Source organism: Pantherophis guttatus, chromosome 3, assembly GCF_059756535.1.
Source record: "Pantherophis guttatus breed Tessera chromosome 3, ASM5975653v1, whole genome shotgun sequence".
NCBI classification, from domain to species: Eukaryota; Metazoa; Chordata; class Lepidosauria; order Squamata; family Colubridae; genus Pantherophis; species Pantherophis guttatus.
Genome location: NC_142065.1, coordinates 119,637,362 through 119,657,117, shown reverse-complemented (window position 1 = coordinate 119,657,117; position 19,756 = coordinate 119,637,362). Strand labels below are relative to the sequence as shown.

The 19,756-nt window shown below is 41.5% G+C and overlaps 2 protein-coding genes across 3 annotated transcripts in view; one reads left to right on the top strand and one right to left on the bottom strand.

Moving 5' to 3' along the window:
* CD14 (CD14 molecule) overlaps positions 1–19,756 on the bottom strand; it is a 59,492-nt gene that overhangs the window by 15,461 nt on the left and 24,275 nt on the right. The gene's annotated exons all lie outside the window — the stretch shown is intronic.
* LOC148114804 (uncharacterized) lies at positions 14,581–15,653 on the top strand. Its single transcript, XM_087890203.1, has one exon. The coding sequence runs from the start codon at positions 14,581–14,583 to the stop codon at positions 15,619–15,621; it is 1,041 nt and encodes a 346-aa protein (XP_087746329.1). The 3' UTR covers positions 15,622–15,653.

The following is a 19,756-nucleotide window of genomic DNA, read 5'->3' as shown; positions in this document are numbered from 1 at the left end:
TTATCCGCCTTGAAATCAATTTTCTGTAATTATTAAATCTATAAATAACTCCTGTTCATATTCAAAATTCATTTAAATATTTAAAACATCCTATTCTCTTTTAATCATTTATATTCTTGTTTCATGACCAGATTGATATATGTATATCTAAATAGTCAAATTTAAAAGGAATGGAAATAAAAAGTAAAAAAGCAAGAGACAACAAGAAAGAGAGGAAAGAAAAAGGTAACAAAGAGGAAAAGAAAAAAAGAAAAGAAAAGAAAAAGAGAAAAAGGGAGAAAGGAAAAAAACACCTCCTATTAATATTCAAGCTTCATGTAAAAATTTAAACATTACATTTCCATTTTTAATCAGGCTATTTTATTTTTCTTATCTCACAACCAACTATATTCTATTTTTCCCTTTCCCCATCTGTCCAAAACTGTTCCTTTTCAAGTTCAATATTGTCAAAATATTGCAACGCTCTCTACATGGGGCTCCCCCTGGGGTGCACCCGGAGGCTCCAGCTGGTCCAGAACGCGGCCGCGTGGGGGATTATGGGGGCGACGAGGCGCTCTCATGTGACACCTCTCCTGCGCGAGCTGCACTGGCTCCCGGTGGTCTTCCGGGTGCGCTTCAAGGTGTTGGTGACCACCTTTAAAGCGCTCCATGGCTTAGGGCCGGGATATTTACGAGACCGCCTTCTGCCACCAATAGCCTCCCACCGGCCAGTACGCTCGCACAGAGTGGGCCTCCTCAGGATGCCGTCCGCCAGACAATGTCGGCTGGTGACCCCCAGGGGGAGAGCCTTCTCTGTGGCGGCGCCTACCCTCTGGAACAACCTCCCCCCAGAGATACGTACAATAACAGACCTCCGGATTTTTCGTCGGGCCCTGAAGACCTATTTATTTCAACTAGCTGGGCTAGCTTGAGTTAAATTTTAAATTGATTTTAAATTGGATTGTTTTAATTTACGGCCAAAATATTTAATTATTTTAAACTGTTTTTAAATTTTGTATGTCCTGTTTTTTACTTTGGCTGTTCACCGCCCTGAGTCCTATTTGGAGAAGGGCGGTATAGAAATTGAAACAAATAAAATAAATAAATAAATAAATAAATAAATAAAATTAAGAACTCTGTAAAGTTTAGTTCTTTTGTAACATCTATTCCATATATAGTATCATCATCCCTTCTTTTTTTGCTGCGCCATTTTCTTTTGTTGCCACACCTGCTAGTTCAATTTGAATTGTTCCATTTTATTTCTTCTTTCTTCCCCTCAATAAAACCACCAATAGACAGACTGGGAATCCCCAGAATCAAATCTCCTTGGTTGTTCAAAATAATCCAATTTAGGTAGCAAGACACATTGTTTCTCTTTCAAGCCAAAAGCAATCCACAATTTACTTTCCCTTTGTCGCAGCAATTCTCCATTTTGTCCATTATATAATTGTCCGCTTGTCCTTTCTCCTTAGTTTTTAAAGATTCCTGTTTATCGCCTCTCCCCTCTTTCTCTCTCCAAAAGTAGTCCATTCCAATTTAAAGAAATTTCAAAGTTTTCTAACTTTCCAACAGACAGTCATTCCAAATCAATCCATGATAAAAGTAACTTCTTGATGGGTCTCTTCCTCCTGCAAATTATCTTGTCTTTTTGCCCCAATTATCTGTAGCCGCTAATTAAGGCTAAGGCTCACTTGTAAAAGTCTATTTTTTGAGCGCTGTTCCCGTCTGGGCTAATATCACTCACCCAGCTTCCAAACACTTCGCTCTTTTTTCTCCAATCTTCCACCTGCACAATGCTTCTCCGGTTTGTCCCGGCTTCGAGGCAGCCGACATGGCTGCCGCATCCCTGCCGCCGACTCAGAGGGTTTCCTCCGGCCCCGAGGAACTTGCCCGTTCCTCTCGGCCATCCAAGATGTCCCTCTCTTTCCCCTGTCCCTATAGGACAGGATTGGTCCGCAGACCTGTCGGCAGCAGCTCAACAGTCGGGGTTTTTGCGGGGCTCATCAGAGCCCCGCTATTTCCCCGACTGGATCGCCGTAGCACCAAACCGGAAGTCTTATTCCAACCAGTTTCTTGATGGGCTATCTGCGGAAGAATAAACTGAAATTAAATCCAGAGAAGTAGACGGTCAAGAAAAAAAAACAGACTTGGGGACTTCAGTGTAATTGTTGATTGATGGATTTTTTGAAAGCAGTGGTGACTAACTTTTCCCTAAGCAAATACAACAATCCAGTAGCAGAACCCAGTTGCCCAAGGAAGGAAGCACATTGCTAGAATCCCATTTTTATTCCTCAAAATCATTCAATTAGGGCTTGGCAGATCTATAAATGGACTGCATGTTCTCATGAAAAATATTGCATCCTAGAAGAAAATAACCCAACTAGCATGTGATGAAGTGCAGGTCAAATCCTCTCTATTGTTGCTCATTCTAAGAACGTGCTATTCCATGTGTCATTTCCATTTTTGTTTTCTTACCTATGCACTGAATTCAAAAATCTTTCTAATCAATTGGTAGTGGCTAGAATGTCTCACTTAACCATAAGGATCCCAGTGAAAGCATTAACTTAACTTTATTCCTCCCTTGAAAATTTTTGCCTGAGAGTCTTTTAGTACAATGGTAAGATAGATAATGGATCAGGTAAAATTCCTCTGGTTCTACCTTATGTGACAAACTCTGAGATTGATCAGGAAGAGGACCAGAACTGGACTTGCTACTTTCTCCACAGCACTTTTCCTTGAATGTTCTTATAAAGATGTCCAGCATTTTTGTGGCCAGTTTCAGGTTAGCAATACCAATCAATCAGAATAGAGCTGGAAGAGACCTTGGAGGTCTTCTAGCCCAACCCCCTGCTCAAGCAGGAGACCCTATACCACTTCAGACAAGTGATTGTCCAGTCTCTTCTTAAAAACCTCCAATGATGAAGCACCAACAGCTTCTGATGGCAAGCTATTCCACTGGTTAATTGTCCTCACTCTTAGGAAGTTTCTCCTTAATTCCAGATTGCTTTTCTCCTTGGTTAGTTTCCATCCATTGTTTTTTGTCCTGCCTACAGGTGCTTTGGTAAAAAAGTTGACCTCCTCCTCTTTGTGACAACCTCTCAAATACTGGAATACTGCTAGCATATCATCCTTAGTCCTTCTTTTCTCTAGACTAGCCAAACTCAAATCCTGTAACTGTTCTTCATATGTTATAGTCTCCAGGTCTTAGTTAATCTTCTATTCACTTTAATCAAAGACTAAACTTCTTTTTTGTAATGTAAAACTGGATGCAGTACTCCAGGTGTGGCCTTATTAAAGCTTTATAAAGCGGTAATACTTCATGTGATTTTGATTCTATGCCTCTGTTTATACAACCAAGGATTGTATTAGCTTTTTTGGTTGCTGCTGCACACTGCTGGCTCATATTTAAATAATCACCCACTAGGACTCCAAGGTCCCTCTCACAGTTACAAGTTTTGCCTAATCTGTATTTGTACCAGCGGTGGGTTGCCCCTGGTTCGGACCGGTTTGCAAGAACCGGTAGTAAAACCAGTGGGAGGCTCTGCCCACTGACCTGGATGTCATCATAGGTGATCATAGGTGATGTGCAGAAGCTTCTGTGCATGCGCAGAAAAGCGCGTCGGGGCGCAATATGAACCGGTAGTAAAAATAAGTAGAACCCACCCCTGATTTGTACCTTTGGTTTTTCCTGCCTAAGTGTTAAACCTTGATTTTCTCCACATTACATTTCATGTTGTTGGATAGGGCCCATTGCTCAAGTCTGTCAAGATCTTTTTGGAACCTAAGCTTGTCTTCTGGGGTGTTGGCTATTCCTGACAGTTTAGTGTCATCTGCAAATTTGATGAATTCCCCTTCATCTAAGTCATTTATGAAGATATTGAAGAGTACAAAGACGCCTAGAGAGCTGTTGGAAGGCTAGTCTTTCTGAATCTGACCGAACACTGGTAAGATCTCATATTAGGAGTTACCTAGTGGCGATAAAAGCAGCAAAATGTACTCATTTTACTGCTCTTATTGCATCATCAGATAATCGCCCGGCCACCCTGTTTAGGGTGACCCGCTCCCTGCTCCACCAGGAAGCGCGGGAGGACCCCTTGGAGGGAAGAGCCGAGGATTTTGTTCAGTATCTGTATGACAAAATCACTCAGATTCGGGCAGGTCTGGACTCTGACGGGATAGATCCAGCAAGGGTAACGGAGACAGGTCTTCAGACTGTTATCTGGGATGAGTTTGATCCTGTGACCCCAGATGATGTGGACAGGATTCTGGGTAGATTGAACGCGACCACATGTTTGTTGGACCCGTGTCCCTCCTGGTTAGTGCTGGCTTCCCGGGAGGTGACGCGAGGCTGGCTCCAGGGGATTATAAATGCTTCGTTGGGTGAGGGTGTCTTTCCTGCCGCCCTGAAAGAGGCAGTGGTAAGGCCTCTCCTCAAGAAGCCTTCCCTGGACCCGGCAGTAATGGCTAATTATCGTCCAGTCTCCAACCTTTGCTTCATTGCGAAGGTTGTTGAGAGTGTGGTTGCGCGACAGCTACCCCAGTACCTGGATGAAGTGTCGTATCTAGATCCGTTCCAATCGGGCTTCAGACCTGGGTACAGCACGGAAACGGCATTGGTCGGGTTGGTTGATGATCTCTGGAGGGCTCGGGACAGGGGTTGTTCCTCTGTCCTGGTCCTGTTAGACCTCTCAGCGGCTTTTGATACCATCGACCATGGTATCATGCTGCACCGGCTGGAAGGGTTGGGGGTGGGAGGCACCGTTTTACGGTGGTTCTCCTCCTTTCTCTCTGACCGGTCGCAGTCTGTGTTGACAGGGGGGCAGAGATCGACCCCGAGGCCCCTTATATGTGGGGTGCCGCAGGGATCAGTTCTCTCGCCCCTTCTGTTCAACATTTATGTAAAGCCGCTGGGTGAAATCATCCGTGGTTTCGGGGTGAAGTACCATCTGTATGCTGACGACACCCAGCTGTACATCTCCACCCCGGACCACCCCAACGATGCCCTTGAAATGATGTCCCAGTGCCTGGAGGCCGTACGGATCTGGATGGGGAGAAACGGGCTCAGGCTCAACCCATCCAAGACCGAGTGGCTGTGGTTTCCGACGTCCCGATATAGTCAGCTGGCGCCATCGCTGGCTATTGGGGGCGAATCATTGGCCCCCACGGAAAGGGCTCGTAACTTGGGCGTCCTCCTGGACTCACGGCTGTCTTTAGAAGAGCACTTGACGGCCGTGACCGGGAGGATTTTTCATCAGGTTCGCCTGATTCGCCAGTTGCGTCCCTTTCTAGATCGGGACTCGTTACGCACAGTCACTCATGCCCTCGTTACCTCTCGTCTGGACTATTGTAATGCTCTCTACATGGGGCTCCCCTTGAGGTGCACCCGGAGGCTCCAACTGGCGCAGAGTGCGGCCGCGCGGGTGGTTATGGGAGCAACATGGAGCTCCCATGTAACACCTCTCCTGCGTGAGCTGCACTGGCTCCCGGTGGTCTTCCGGGTGCGCTTCAAGGTTCTGGTTACCACCTTTAAAGCGCTCCATGGCTTAGGACCTGGTTACTTACAGGACCGCCTACTACCACCAACAGCCTCCCACCGACCAGTACGCTCCCACAGAGAGGGGCTCCTCCAGGTGCCGTCGGCCAAACAATGTCGGCTGTCGGCCCCTAGGGGGAGAGCCTTCTCTGTGGGGGCACCGACGATCTGGAATGAGCTCCCCCAGAGATACGGAAGATTCCGGATCTGCGCACCTTCCGCCGTGAGTTGAAGACGCTTTTATTTCATCAAGCTGGCCTCACCTAAATCTTCTCCCTTTTAAGTGTAAATTTTAAATTTTTAATGTATTTTAAAATTATGGGTATTTTAAATTATGGGTATTAATTCAGCCAAATTTATTTAATTCATTTTATTCGATTTTAAATTTTGTATATCTATGTGTTTTATTTCATGGCTGTGGACCGCCCTGAGTCCTTCGGGAGTAGGGCGGTATAGAAATTCAATAAAATAAATAAAATAAATAAATAAATACTGGGCCTAAAATGGAACCCTGTGGTACCCCACTGATTACTTTCCTCCATGTAGATATAGTACCATTAAGGATGACTTTTTGCATATGTTTGTCAGCCAGTTACAAATCCATCTTGTGGTGATGCTGTCTATCCCACATTATTCGAGTTTACAAAGAAGTAGGTTGTGGTCTACTTTGTCAAATGTCTTGCTGAAATCTAAGTATACTATGTCCACACCATTTTGCTGATCTACTAATTTAATCACTTTGTCAAAGAATGAAATAAGATTTGTTTGGCATGATCTGTTTTTAACAAACACATGCTGGTTTTTAGTTATAACTTTATTTGTTTCTAGATGTTCACAGATCTGTTTTTGTTGTTTTTTTATAATAATTTTTATTCAACATTTACATCTTTAACATCCTTGTTACTGTCGAGCCTCGGTTGGGTCTCGCCATCACTAGGGAGGACGACGAGGAGGGGGCAAGCTGTTGGACTCTCCGGGGGCGTGTCATCAGCTGTTTGAGAAGTCTTTACCACCCGCACACAAAACGAAGCAAACTCTTTCATCGGAGATGGGGGGGGCATGGTGTTTGCAGATGACGCTGCCTTGTGCTGTAACAGAGGCGCGCTCCTCCTACAGGCCAGCTTGAGGAAGGAGGGATGATGTTGACTGTTTGATTGTTAATTGATTTATTGTGCTCCTCCTTCAGGCCAGCTAGGGGAAGGAGGGGTGATGTTAACTGTTTATTTGCCACTTGATTTATTGCTGTATATATAAAAGGCGCTACACTGCGATTGCGTGTAGCGCTAACTTTAAACCTTGTTTCCGGCTTGTGCCTTTCTCCTGCCTGTGTTTGCTGTGCTGAACCTAATTAAAGGATTGCAACTGCTTTATTCCGTTCTGGTGTTGGCTTGTTTCCAGAGCAGTTGGGTGGACTGGCCGAGAGAAAGTTAGCGCTCCCCCACTCACCAATTTCAACTGCCTACGTTCCCTAGCTGCAGTCCGGCGAGAAAGGCTGTCGGTGATGGCAGAAGGGACGGCGCTGGGTGATTCGGAGTTGGAGGTCCCTCTAGAGGCTGACGTGGAGGAGGTGGTTGTGGAAGAGGAGAAGCTACAAACTGCAACCCCTCATCAACCGGTAGTCAGACCCAAGCTGTGCCAGCCACGTGAGGAGGACTGTGTGGAGACGGCTGGTGCGCAGAGTCAAGGGCTAGACGCTTCGGGACAGGTTTCCAGTGGGGGCTGGTGGCCTAGTTCTACTCATACCGGGCTCCAATGGCCATCTACCCCCCCATTGGGTCCGTCATTTAGAGGTTGGCGGGAGAGACGTTGGACAGACGAGGAAGAGGCGGATTGGGGCTATGATAATACAGGGCCTGAATCCAGTGCTATGGATGCCATAAGAGATCGGTTTGGAGAAGGGAGTTTCCGGGACGCCCCGTCTTGGCAACCCTGGGCCGCTGGGGCGGAACCGTTACAAGGCAAGTCTTGGCAGGATGAGGGCCTTTCCAGGCCAGAGGCTCGGTTTCGCATCGCTAGCCCCAAATTCCGAAGGGAACAGGAAACAGGAAAAGGAAAGGGCCAATTCGAAGACCGGGACTACCACCTGCCTAAGAGGGAGGATAGCACCAGGGGCTCCGAACAGCCATCGACCAGAAGAGAGGTAGGAGCTGGAAGGTGGGCACAACGTCCTGTGGGGGAACGGAGGCCCGTTGGAGATCTGAGGAGAGATGGGGAGAACAGACCGCCTGTACCACCCCCAGCATGGATCCCGGTTCCTGGGATGTGGGCACCACCTCCAATCTGGGGCCCTCCTGCACTGCAAGCCACCTTTGACGGGAGCCCAGACCGTGTGGCGTTGTTTTTAAGCCAGGTGGTTAGTCATCTAGACCAGTATGGTCGCTGGTATCCATCACAATGGGCCATGGTGGTAGCCATTACAGCTGTGTTAACCGGTGATGCAGCAGACTGGGTGGCGGGATTACATCGCAACCATGCTAGAGAACTAGTGGACGTGGGTAGGTTCTTGCAAGCTCTCCGGTCTGCTTTTGAGGATGACTCCAGTGTACTAATTGCGGAAGGAGATCTTGTAGCCCTCAAACAGCGGGGTGTTCCTGCATGTACGTGATTTCCGGAAAATTGCTAGTCGCTTAAGGGACTGGCCCGAACAGATGCTAGTCCAGCAATTTCGGATGGGGCTGGATCGTGAGTTACGTCAAGCCTGTGCGTACCGAGGCCTGGCTCCACGCCTGGCTGTTTGGTTTAAAGCCGCTATTGAACTGGACATTACACTCCGGGAGTTTAGGCCTCGGTCGGAAGTTAATGTGGGACAGAGACGGGTTCCCACGGAGAGGGCCTCAGAAAAGCTGCCAACCACGCGGGTTCAAGTACCTCCGCCCAGCAGCGTCCTACCTGAAAGGTCTCAGCGACCGGCGTTTCGTTGTTTTCGCTGCAATCAGATAGGACACAGAGCGACTGAATGTCCTGTACCTCCGGTACGAGTACAAACCCGAAAGCCGGCTACGGGGGTAGTGACCAGAGGCCGACCACGGCAGCCACAAGAACGTACCCAAGCACTTCAAGGACCAAAGTCCATCGTAGATCATCAGGTTCGTGATATTACACCAACCACTGTGGCGGGGAGATTCCCGGTGGTGTCAGGGGACAGTGATGACAACGAGCCGGAGGACCCTATGGTGAGCAAAACTGTGTTCCCTTTTGTCATACCTGTGGTGCTGAGGAATCCCCGAAGCACAACGGGTTTTCAGTATGGTGCTTTAATAGACACTGGATGTACCCGTTGTCTGGTGCGGAGAAGTGTGGTGGATGCTCTGGGCCTACAGATAAAAAAGCTAAAAGTTCCTGTGAAGTTTGAACAGATGGACGGGTCATTATTGGGGGGGGGGGCACCTGCTAACCACGTAACTGAACAAGTGTTGTTGGTGATAGGTGAACATCAAGAGTCCATCCAGTTTATTGTGGTTGAAAAAATGATAGAGCCACTTATTCTGGGTCTCACATGGTTAGATAAATGGCAACCTCACATCTGGTGGGAGGGAGGTTATCGTAAGCTTAGAATCCCTTTGGGACCTGCTGTCCCGTCCCCTGCTTCTTCAGTGGGACAGTCGAATGAGGGACAGGACAATAGCTGTGCCTCCACAGAGGTGTTGCTTACACCGGACTTTCCTATTGTTTACCAAGACCTTTCAGCCGTGTTTAGTGAAGAGGAATGCGAAGTACTACCCCCCCATCGGACTACGGATTGCGCTATCGAGTTGGTGCCTGGGGCTAAGTTACCGAAACCTCGGATGTATTCCATGACCCAACAAGAATTATCCAAGTTACGACAATATATCGACAAAAATTTAGCTCGAGGTTTCATCGTCCCTAGTAGATCTAGGATGGCTGCCCCAGTCTTCTTCAGGGAGAAGAAGGACGGTGGGGTTCGGTTATGTGTTGACTTCCGAGATTTGAATGGAGTATGTATAGAACATCTATACCCCCTTCCGCTTATGAAGGATTTGTTAGCTCCGCTATCTACAGGACGGGTATTTACAAAACTCGATTTACGGGAAGCGTACTACCAAGTACGTATCAAACAGGGCGATGAATGGAAGACCACTTTTAACTGCCCTCTTGGTAGCTACCAATATAGAGTTATGCCGTTTGGACTTCAAGGCGCTCCAGCGGTGTTCATGCAGCTTATCAACGAAGTTTTGCATGAACATTTGTATAGAGGAGTTCTTGTTTATTTAGACGACATTCTAATATATACGCGCACCTTGGAAGAACACGTTGTGTTAGTCCGTCAGGTTTTAGAGAAGTTGTTAGCGGCTAAACTGTTTATAAAGCTTTCGAAATGTGAGTTCCATAAGTCGAAGATAGATTACCTCGGGTACAGGATCTCAAGCGATGGGATAGAAATGGATCCACGTAAAGTCCAAGCTATAGTTGAGTGGCAAGCACCGAAAACCAGGAAACAACTCCAAAGTTTCCTTGGTTTCGCGAATTTCTATCGCCAATTCGTCCCTGCATTTGCCACTATAGCACTACCGTTAACAGACCTGTTACGCACTAAATCTCCTGTGATAAAACCAAGACCAAACCAGTTATTGCAGTGGACAGCTCAATGTCAAAGTGCCTTTGAACAGTTGAAATATCTTTTTACCAGAGAACCGGTACTTAAACACCCTGATCTGTCTCGTGAATTCATCGTTCAAGCCGATGCTAGCGACGTTGCTGTGGGAGCTGTGTTGCTGCAAAAAGATGAACAGGATAGGATACGCCCTTGTGCTTATACCTCACGTAAATTAAACACCACAGAGCGAGGGTGGGCGATCTGGGAAAAGGAGGCCTTCGCTGTCCGTTGGGCTCTACTTACGTGGCGTCACATCCTGGAAGGGGCTACTATCCCATTTGAGGTATGGACAGACCATAAAAATTTAGAGGCATTACAAACGCCTAGACGTCTGTCCCCAAAACAACTACGCTGGGCACAATATTTTCGAAGATTCAATTTCAGACTCAAATATGTGCCAGCAGGAAAGAACTTCCTCGCCGATGCACTTTCTCGTATGCCACAATATAACAGTAAGCGTGAGGAAGTAGTGGAATCTCTTATACCACCTATTGAGAGTGGGCATGCGGTTGCGGCGGTGTTACGGAAAGAAGCGTCCTTCTTAACGAATCTTTGGATAGCTATCAGCCAGGATACATGGGTAAATCAAAACCAAACGTCAGTAATCTTACGAGATGGATTAGGGTGGAATGGGGATCGTTTATACATTCCAGAACCGCTTCGAACTACAGTTTTAAGATGGTGCCATGATGCCAAACCAGCAGGTCATTACGGTTTCCTTAAAACACTTCACCTGATTAGACATCAATTTTGGTGGCCACGAATACGTGGTGAAATTGAACGTTATGTTAAATCGTGCCCCACATGCGCGGCAGCAAAACCATGGTCAGGAAAACCACTCGGTCGATTACAATCGGTGGCTGATCCTAGTCGTCCGTGGGAGGAAGTGGCGATGGATTTTATAGTGGACCTACCGCCCAGCAATGGACATACCGTTATTTGGACAGTAATAGACCTATTTTCAAAGCAGGCGCATTTTATACCCTGTCGGGGTTTACCATCTGCCCGACGATTGACAGACATGTTTATACAACATATCTACCACCTTCACGGGGTCCCGAAGCGTATTATATCAGATCGGGGTGTCCAGTTCACTGCCCAGTTTTGGAGATCTTTCATTCACAGGATAGGATCCACTCAAGGATTAAGTTCAGCCTTCCATCCCAGTACAAATGGAGCAGCTGAACGGGCTAATGCCGCTGTGGAACGATATCTACGTTGCTACATTTCGTATCAGCAAACTGATTGGTCTGCCTTACTCCCGTTCGCTGAAGTCGCGTACAACAATATCAGCCACCGTAGCACGGGATTTTCTCCTTTCCAAATCATCTATGGAAGAGAATTCCCTGCCATACCTGAGGTAGAACCTCCAGCTACAGGGGTATCTACACATTCCGGTTGGGCCGACAAGATCCGACAAATGTGGCCAGCGATAAAAACGGCGCTTCAAAAAGCAGCAAATGAATACAAACTTTATGTTGATAAGAAAAGAGCCAACCCAAAACCGTTTTCTGTAGGGGATCACGTGTATCTATCGACAAAATACTTGAAATTACGATTACCTAGTAGGAAACTAGGTCCCAAATACATAGGTCCTTTTCCTATAATACGTGTGATCAACCCTGTCACTGTCATGCTTAAGCTACCTTCACTGTTAGGAAAAATACATCCTGTTTTTCATAGCAGCCTCCTTAAACCTGTCAAAGAGGAAAGGCCCACACATCAGCCTGTTTCCCCGGGACCGAGTCATTCAGATCAATATGAGATAGATAAAGTATTGGATTCACGTCTACGTAGAGGCAGGTTACAGTACTTAGTATGGTGGAACGGTTATCCACTAGCACAAGCATCTTGGGTAGCAGCTCCAGACGTTCATGCCGACCGGTTGCTCCGTCGGTATCATCGTAAATATCCAAATAAACCAGGTCCCAGTGGGTAGAACGGTTGCTATGCTAACATCTTTATTTTATTTCCTGCAGGTGGACTCCTGGTAGAGAGGAGCTGCCTGCCGAGCCTCGGTTGGGTCTCGCCATCACTAGGGAGGACGACGAGGAGGGGGCAAGCTGTTGGACTCTCCGGGGGCGTGTCATCAGCTGTTTGAGAAGTCTTTACCACCCGCACACAAAACGAAGCAAACTCTTTCATCGGAGATGGGGGGCATGGTGTTTGCAGATGACGCTGCCTTGTGCTGTAACAGAGGCGCGCTCCTCCTACAGGCCAGCTTGAGGAAGGAGGGATGATGTTGACTGTTTGATTGTTAATTGATTTATTGTGCTCCTCCTTCAGGCCAGCTAGGGGAAGGAGGGGTGATGTTAACTGTTTATTTGCCACTTGATTTATTGCTGTGTATATAAAAGGCGTTACACTGCGATTGTAGCACTAACTACAAGCACTAGCACTGCAAGTGTAGCACTAACTTTAAACCTTGTTTCCGGCTTGTGCCTTTCTCCTGCCTGTGTTTGCTGTGCTGAACCTAATTAAAGGATTGCAACTGCTTTATTCCGTTCTGGTGTTGGCTTGTTTCCAGAGCAGTTGGGTGGACTGGCCGAGAGTTACATTTTTACAGCTTTCCAATACCGGCATCTTTGATAATATCTATAACCAACTATATACACATATATTTTATATATTACTTACTAATTTCTATATTCACTACAATTTATACCTATCTATTACACAATAACTATTTCGTTCCTCTATAATATCTTCTCTTATGTTTATACATTTATACATTAATTTTGGATTGTTTCTCCAACCAGTTATACCATCTGTTCCATGTCTTGTAATAAATCGTTTCCTCTCAGTCTTTTAATTCCATTGTTAATTTATCTGTTTCTGCACATTCTAGCACCATTTTTATGATCATCGTATTTGATGGAGCAAATCTTTGTTTCCAATTTTGTGCAAATGAAATTCTGGTGGCCGTAATTATGTGAAGTATAAGGTAATAAATTTCTTTCCTAATCTTCTCTTTTATAATTCCCAATAAAAATAGTTCAGATTTCATAGCAATTCCCCCCCCCCATCATTTCCTCTAACCATTTTTGGATTTTTAACCAATATGTCTTTGCTTTGGGGCATGTCCACCACATGTGGAAATATGTCCCATGTTGATGATCACATTTCCAGCAATTTGATGCATTTTTTGGGGATATCTTGGCCAATCTCACCGGGGGTAAATGCCACCTTTAAAACATTTTGTAAATATTTTCTTTATAGGCGGCCGACAATGTCATCTTATAATTTGTTCCCCAAAACTTTTCCAAATATTCTAATTCAATATTATACACAAAGTTTTTCGCCCAAATTATCATCGTTTCCTTTACCGTTTCCTCCTCCATTTTGAATTGAAGGAGGCATTTATATATTTTGATAATTATTTCTCATCGGTCCCAGTTAATATTTTGTCCATTTCTTGTTGGTCAGTTTGGAATCCATATACTTCTAAATCTTTTTTCTATTTTGTTTGTATTTGTAAATAGGGCCACCAATCAATTTTAATTCCTTCATCCAATAATTTTTGTCTAGATTTCAAATTTCTTAATCCATCTAACAGTTCTTTATATGTTACTATTTTGTTAAGATCAAATAAATTAGGGTAGACCAAGGCTTCCATTGTTGACACCCATCTTGGGATTTTTGGATAAAAGTTCCTTTTAATTTTCATCCAAGTTTCTAATAATACTTCCCTCACTTGATGCCTCTGGAAATACTTGTGGTCTTTGTCTTTTCCATCCCAAATAAAGGCATGCCAACCTTTCTTCAAGTCATGGCCCTCAATTGTTAAAATTCTTCCATTCTTTAGATTTATCCATTCCCTGAGCCATGACATTACTGCTGCCTGATGGTACAGTTCCGAGTCTGGAAGGCCAAAGCCACTCTTACTTCTGGCATCTTGTAACTTTTTAATTTTGATTCTTGGCTTTTTCCCTAGCGACATAAATTTACTAATAATTTAATTCAATTTGTCAAAAAAAGGTTTTCCCCAATTTTATAGGTACTGTTTGGATCAAATATAAAATTTTAGATAAGATATTCATCTTTATCATGGCGATTCTCCCAATCAAAGAAATTTGTAGTTTTGCCCAATTTTCTAAATCTTTTTGAATTTGTTGCAATAATTTTGAGTAGTTGTCTTCCTTTATTGAAGATGTTCTTGCCGTGAGCCAAATGCCCAGGTACTTTGCTTTTTTGACAATTTGAATTCCTGTTTGTGAAAGTGCCTGAGTCGAAGCGGCAAAACGCATTTCTGGGCAGTGCCTTCCAACGGATGTTAGCTTTTTCTTTTTTTTTTTAAGGGAAATTACGCAAGCTGAATTGAGAACTATAAACTTTTATTGTTGGTCCTTTTGAGTGCAATAATAAGCTGTCTCAGCTTTAATTGTGGATTGCTGTCCCTTAATCTTCATTACAGACCCTCTTGGCAAAAGTGGATAAATAAAACTTATTAAAAATGGCGACCCAACAATCTTTAGAAATGCAACAAGTTGCTGTGGCCTTAACTAAAATTGGTGAAAAGATATCAGGACTGTCAGATAGTATGGATAATATGATATTGGAAATTAAAAGAATGAAGCAAGAAATGAATGAAAATTTTGCAAAGCAAACAGTAGAAATGACAATAATTAAAGATGAAATTGAGCAGATTCATACACATGATGCAAAGATAGATTGGCAAATTGGAGAAATCTTTTTTAAAAATGAACAACAAGATAAAAAAAATTGTCTTTTGGAAGAAGAAGCGAGGAAATATAATCTGGTTATTCGAGGAATTCAAGAAGAAAAAGTGGACAATTTGAAACAACGAGTTTTAAAATGGCTCAATGACCTGGATACACAAATCACATTTACAGCAACAAATCTGGCAAGTGTTTTTAGAATTGGGTATAAAAGACAAAACGGCTTAAATAGAAATGTACTTGTCAGATTTGCAAATCTTAGTGACAAACTGGAAGTGATGGTGAAAGTGAGAGAGATGGGTGAAGCTTTGAAATTTGAGGAGAAAATTATTCAAGTCTTTCCGGATATATCAAGAGAAGAAAGAGCGTGGAGATTTTTTTTGAAGCCAATTACAAAGGTTCTGAGAGACAATGGAATTAAATATAACTGGAGGCCGCCACAGCAACTAAATTTTTTTTATAAAGGAAGAATGCAAATAATTACTTTGGAAACAGATGCAGTGTTATACTTACATGAACTTGGATTGATTGTAAAGTATGAGGACATAACAGAGATAAAAGATCAAATGCTCAAGATGGGTGGAACATATGCAAAAACATCAACACCAGAAGAAAAAGGGGCTGCTGGAGGACAAGACCCTAAAGGATTAAAGCGGAAGGAAATCTCACCTGCGATGGTTGAACAAAAGAAAAGTCGTGATGATATAATGGGAGATGGAGCGGATAAGAAATTGAAGGATCTTGAAAAAGAATTGCAGGAAGCTGAGTGCGGGGAGAAGTTACCACCCTTTTCTCTGAGAGATGAATTTAAGTAGACTACCCGAAAGAAGTGACCCGGCCATTAGCACGTCCCCTCTCCCCCACTCTCTTTATAGAGGCAGAAACCAATTGAGGATGTGGGGGACGAAGATTGTTTGTTAATTAATGTTTGATGTGTCTTTTGCCCCTTTTTATTTTTTTTATTTTATGTTGAATGTTGTTTGGAATGTGGGAGATTGGTGCTGGGATCTGGGCACAGAAAGGAAGAGGAGGGGAAAGGATTAAAAAAGTTACAGTTTAAATGGGTTTAATAAAAATAATGACATGGAATGTGAAGGGTACAGGGAATCAGATCAAAAGAAGACGATTGGAACTTAAAATTAAAAGAGATCTACCAGATATATTATTTTTGCAAGAAACCCATCAGAAATCTGAAGGCTCAAATAAAATGTATATAAAGGGTATGCAAATTTATGAAAAATCTTTTGGAACTTCAAAAGCTAGAGGAGTTGCAACATTGATATCAGATAGGGTATATTTTGAAAAAGAACAAGTAATCATGGATGAAGAAGGAAGATATGTAATAATTGTGGGAAATATTAATGAGGAAAAAGTGACATTGGTTAATTTATATCTACCCAATGAGAAGCAAAAAGAATTTCTTGAAAAAATAACTAAAATTTTGGAAATTGAAAGTGTAGGGAAAGTAATTGTGGCTGGGGATTTTAATTTAATTAGAGATAAAATAGATAGTACTAACCCCACTCGTTGTGGAGGAGCAAATAAAATGGGGACCTTAAATAAATTGATGTTTCGAAACGGCGTGGTGGATGCCTGGAGAGAAGTGAAAGGAACTGAAAGAGTGTATACTTTTTACTCTAAGATACATAATACATATTCAAGAATTGACTATATTTTAGTTTCTAAAGATTTGTTGAATAATGTGGGTAAGATAGATGTGGGAATTTTTAAGGATTCTGATCATGCAGAAGTTACGATGGAAATAGATTTTAATTTTGAGAAAAAAGGAAGTTGTTGGAGATATGATGAAAAACTGTATAAAAATGAGGAGGATAAAAAATGGATATTTAAAAAATGGGAAGAATGTTGGAAATAGAATGATAATGGAGAGGTTAAATTTGAAATTGTTTGGGATGCGATGAAAGCAGTGTTTAGAGGGGAAAGTATCAAGTTATCAAGCAGAAAATATAAAAATTATAAAAATAAAATTGAAAAAGATAAAAGCCAGATTAAGGAATTGGAGAATCAATTTTTGCTTACTAAAGAAAAAATTTTTTTGGAGGAACTAAATTTGCTAAAAAATAAATTGATAAAAGAAGATATAGAATTGGTAAAAAAAGAATATGAGATATTTAAATAGGAATTTTTTTGAATTTAGCAATAAAAACTCTAAGTTATTGGCAAGGATGGCGAAAAATAAAAGAGAGAAGAGAGAAATTGGAGCCTTGATAGATGATAAGGGTATAAGATGCTATAAAAAATTAGAAAAATGCGAAGTGGTCAGGAATTTTTTTCAAAATTTATATTCGAAAAAATTAATTGATCGGGAAAAACTGAAGTTATTTAGAAAAACATGTTGTGAAAATTGACCAAACATATAAAGACTTGATGGAAGAAGATATAACACAAGATGAGATTAATGGAGTAATACAAAAAATAAAATTAGGGAAAGCTCCAGGTGAAGATGGATTACTTGCTGAGTTTTATAAAGAATTTAAGGAAATAATAATACCAAAATTGCAAAAACTATTTAACGGAATTTTACATGGTGGAGAAGTTCCGTTGTCATGGAATAGAACGGTGATATCTATAATCCCTAAACCAGATAAAGACTTAGAAAGGATTGAGTCCTATCGGCCCATCTCCTTAATTAATCAAGATGCAAAGATATTTACCGCCATTATAAGTAATAGATTAAGTAGATTTATAGATAGATATATAAGTTATAACCAAGTAGGCTTTGTGAAGGGTAGATACATGAGTGATATTGTCAGAAGAGTATTAAATATTATAGATGTTGCTGAATATAATGCTGATAAAATAGGTATAGTATCATTAGATATTTTTAAAGCTTTTGACTCTGTACAATGGGAAACTATTAAAACAATTGTTGAGGTACTAGGTTTTGGTAATAAGTTTATACATGTTATTTCAAAACTGTATCAAAAAAGTAGTGCAAGAGTGAAGGTGAACGGAAGGCTGACAGAAGAGATAAGATTGGAAGCGGGTACGAGACAAGGATGTCCCCTGTCTCCAACATTATTTTTATTAGTTATGGAAATTTTGACTAAAATGATAGAAAAAGATGAAGAATTGGAAGGGTATAAGGGATATAAATCTGTATGCGGATGATACTTTGATTATTTTAAAAGATATAGAGAAAGATTTGAAAAAGATACATAAGCATTTGGAAGAATTTGAGGAAATGACAGGTTTGAAAATAAATTGGTCAAAATCTGAACTATTAATGAATAATAATGGTAAGGAGTGGGAGAATATGCAAGAACAACTTGGGATAAGGATTAAAAAAACATTGAAATATTTGGGCATAACACTTTCACTCAAAGTTAAAGAAATGAAAAAACTAAATTATGATGTGGTGATGAATGAAATTGAGAAAAAGATAGATAAATATAAAATGATAAAGTTGTCTTGGTTTGGTAGAATTGCAATGTGTAAGATGATGTTGTTGCCAAAGTTCAATTTTTTATTTGAGATGTTACCGTTAAACTTGACAGAGAAAGATATTGAAGGATATCAGAAGAAATTGGATAAATTTTGCAATGGTGGGAAAAGACCTAGATTAGTGAAGAAAATGTGGTATCAAAATCAAAAGGAAGGTGGATTAGGAATCCCCAAACTACTCAATTATTATTGGGCTTATGCTATTCGGACTGTGGTAAAAATATTTAAAGGTGAAGATAGTCATTGGAGAGATTTAGAATTAAAAGACATCCAAGAGATTTGGCTCAACATGGTTTTTAGATAAAGCAAAATCAAAATGTGTAATTAATAGCTATTGGTTAAAGGGACTGAGTAAAATTTGGAATAAATTTGTTAAAATTTTAATTCCACATATAATTTTCTTAGGGAAGACAATTGAAAATTGGCCGATTAAAACTAATATAAGTCGTGATAGGGTAATGGAAGATGAAAATATACAAACTATAATAGATTGGTTAAAAACTTCAGAAAATGAAAGGAGGAAAAAAGAAATCATTGAAAAATTGGGTTTAGGCTGGTTTGAAAAAATACAGATAGAAAAATGGACTAAGAAGGTAAGGGACAATTGTTCGATAAGTAGAAGTAAAACTGAATTTGAACATTTAGTATTCCAAATTATGAAAGATGAAATTGGGCTAAAGGGACTCGTTAGTAAGATATATAAGATTATAAATTTTGATGGAAAACCACAAAGGGTGATGAAGATGAATTGGGAAAAAGAACTTAATATTAAAATATCAGATTTAGATTGGAATGTGAATTGGAAGAGTAGAATTATGAAGACTTTATCTGTAAGGATTAAAGAGCATAATTATAAGGTTGTTTGGAAATGGTATTTGACTCCATTAAGATTGTCATTGATGGATAACAAAATTAGTAAATCATGTTGGAGATGTGATATGGAATTAGGGATTTATGAACATATGTGGTACAAATGTGATAAAGTTAAAAAGTTTTGGCAACAATTGGAGGAAATGATATTTGAAATGATGGGGAAAGTAATAATATTGAGACCAGAAACTATATTACTGTTGATAATTAAGGAAATAGAACCAACAAAATACGAGAAAGAATTGATTAGAATTATGATTATAATGGGTAGAATTATAATAGCCAGATATTGGAAATTAGATGTGAATTTTAGAATAGAAGAATGGTATTGTGAAATGTGGAAATTAGCTCTAAACGATAAAATGACATGTGATATTAAAATTAGAAATGGTGACTATAAAGAAGATATTTTCTGGAAAATTTGGAAATCATTCGTGGACTATGCGCTGGGAAAATTGGATGCTTCGGTACCTGTACCCCGAGAACGTGGATTTTGGCGATCATGAGGATATATCCGAAGAACCAAATCTTCCTTTCTTATGTATAGCACAGGGTGAAGTATTGTATATGTTGTTTGTAATGTTAGTAATTAAAAAAATAAAAACAAATAAAAAC

Coding starts and splice junctions, on each gene's coding strand:
- LOC148114804 (XM_087890203.1), top strand. CDS start 14,581: ATGGCGACCCAACAATCTTTAGAAATGCAACAAGTTGCTGTGGCCTTA.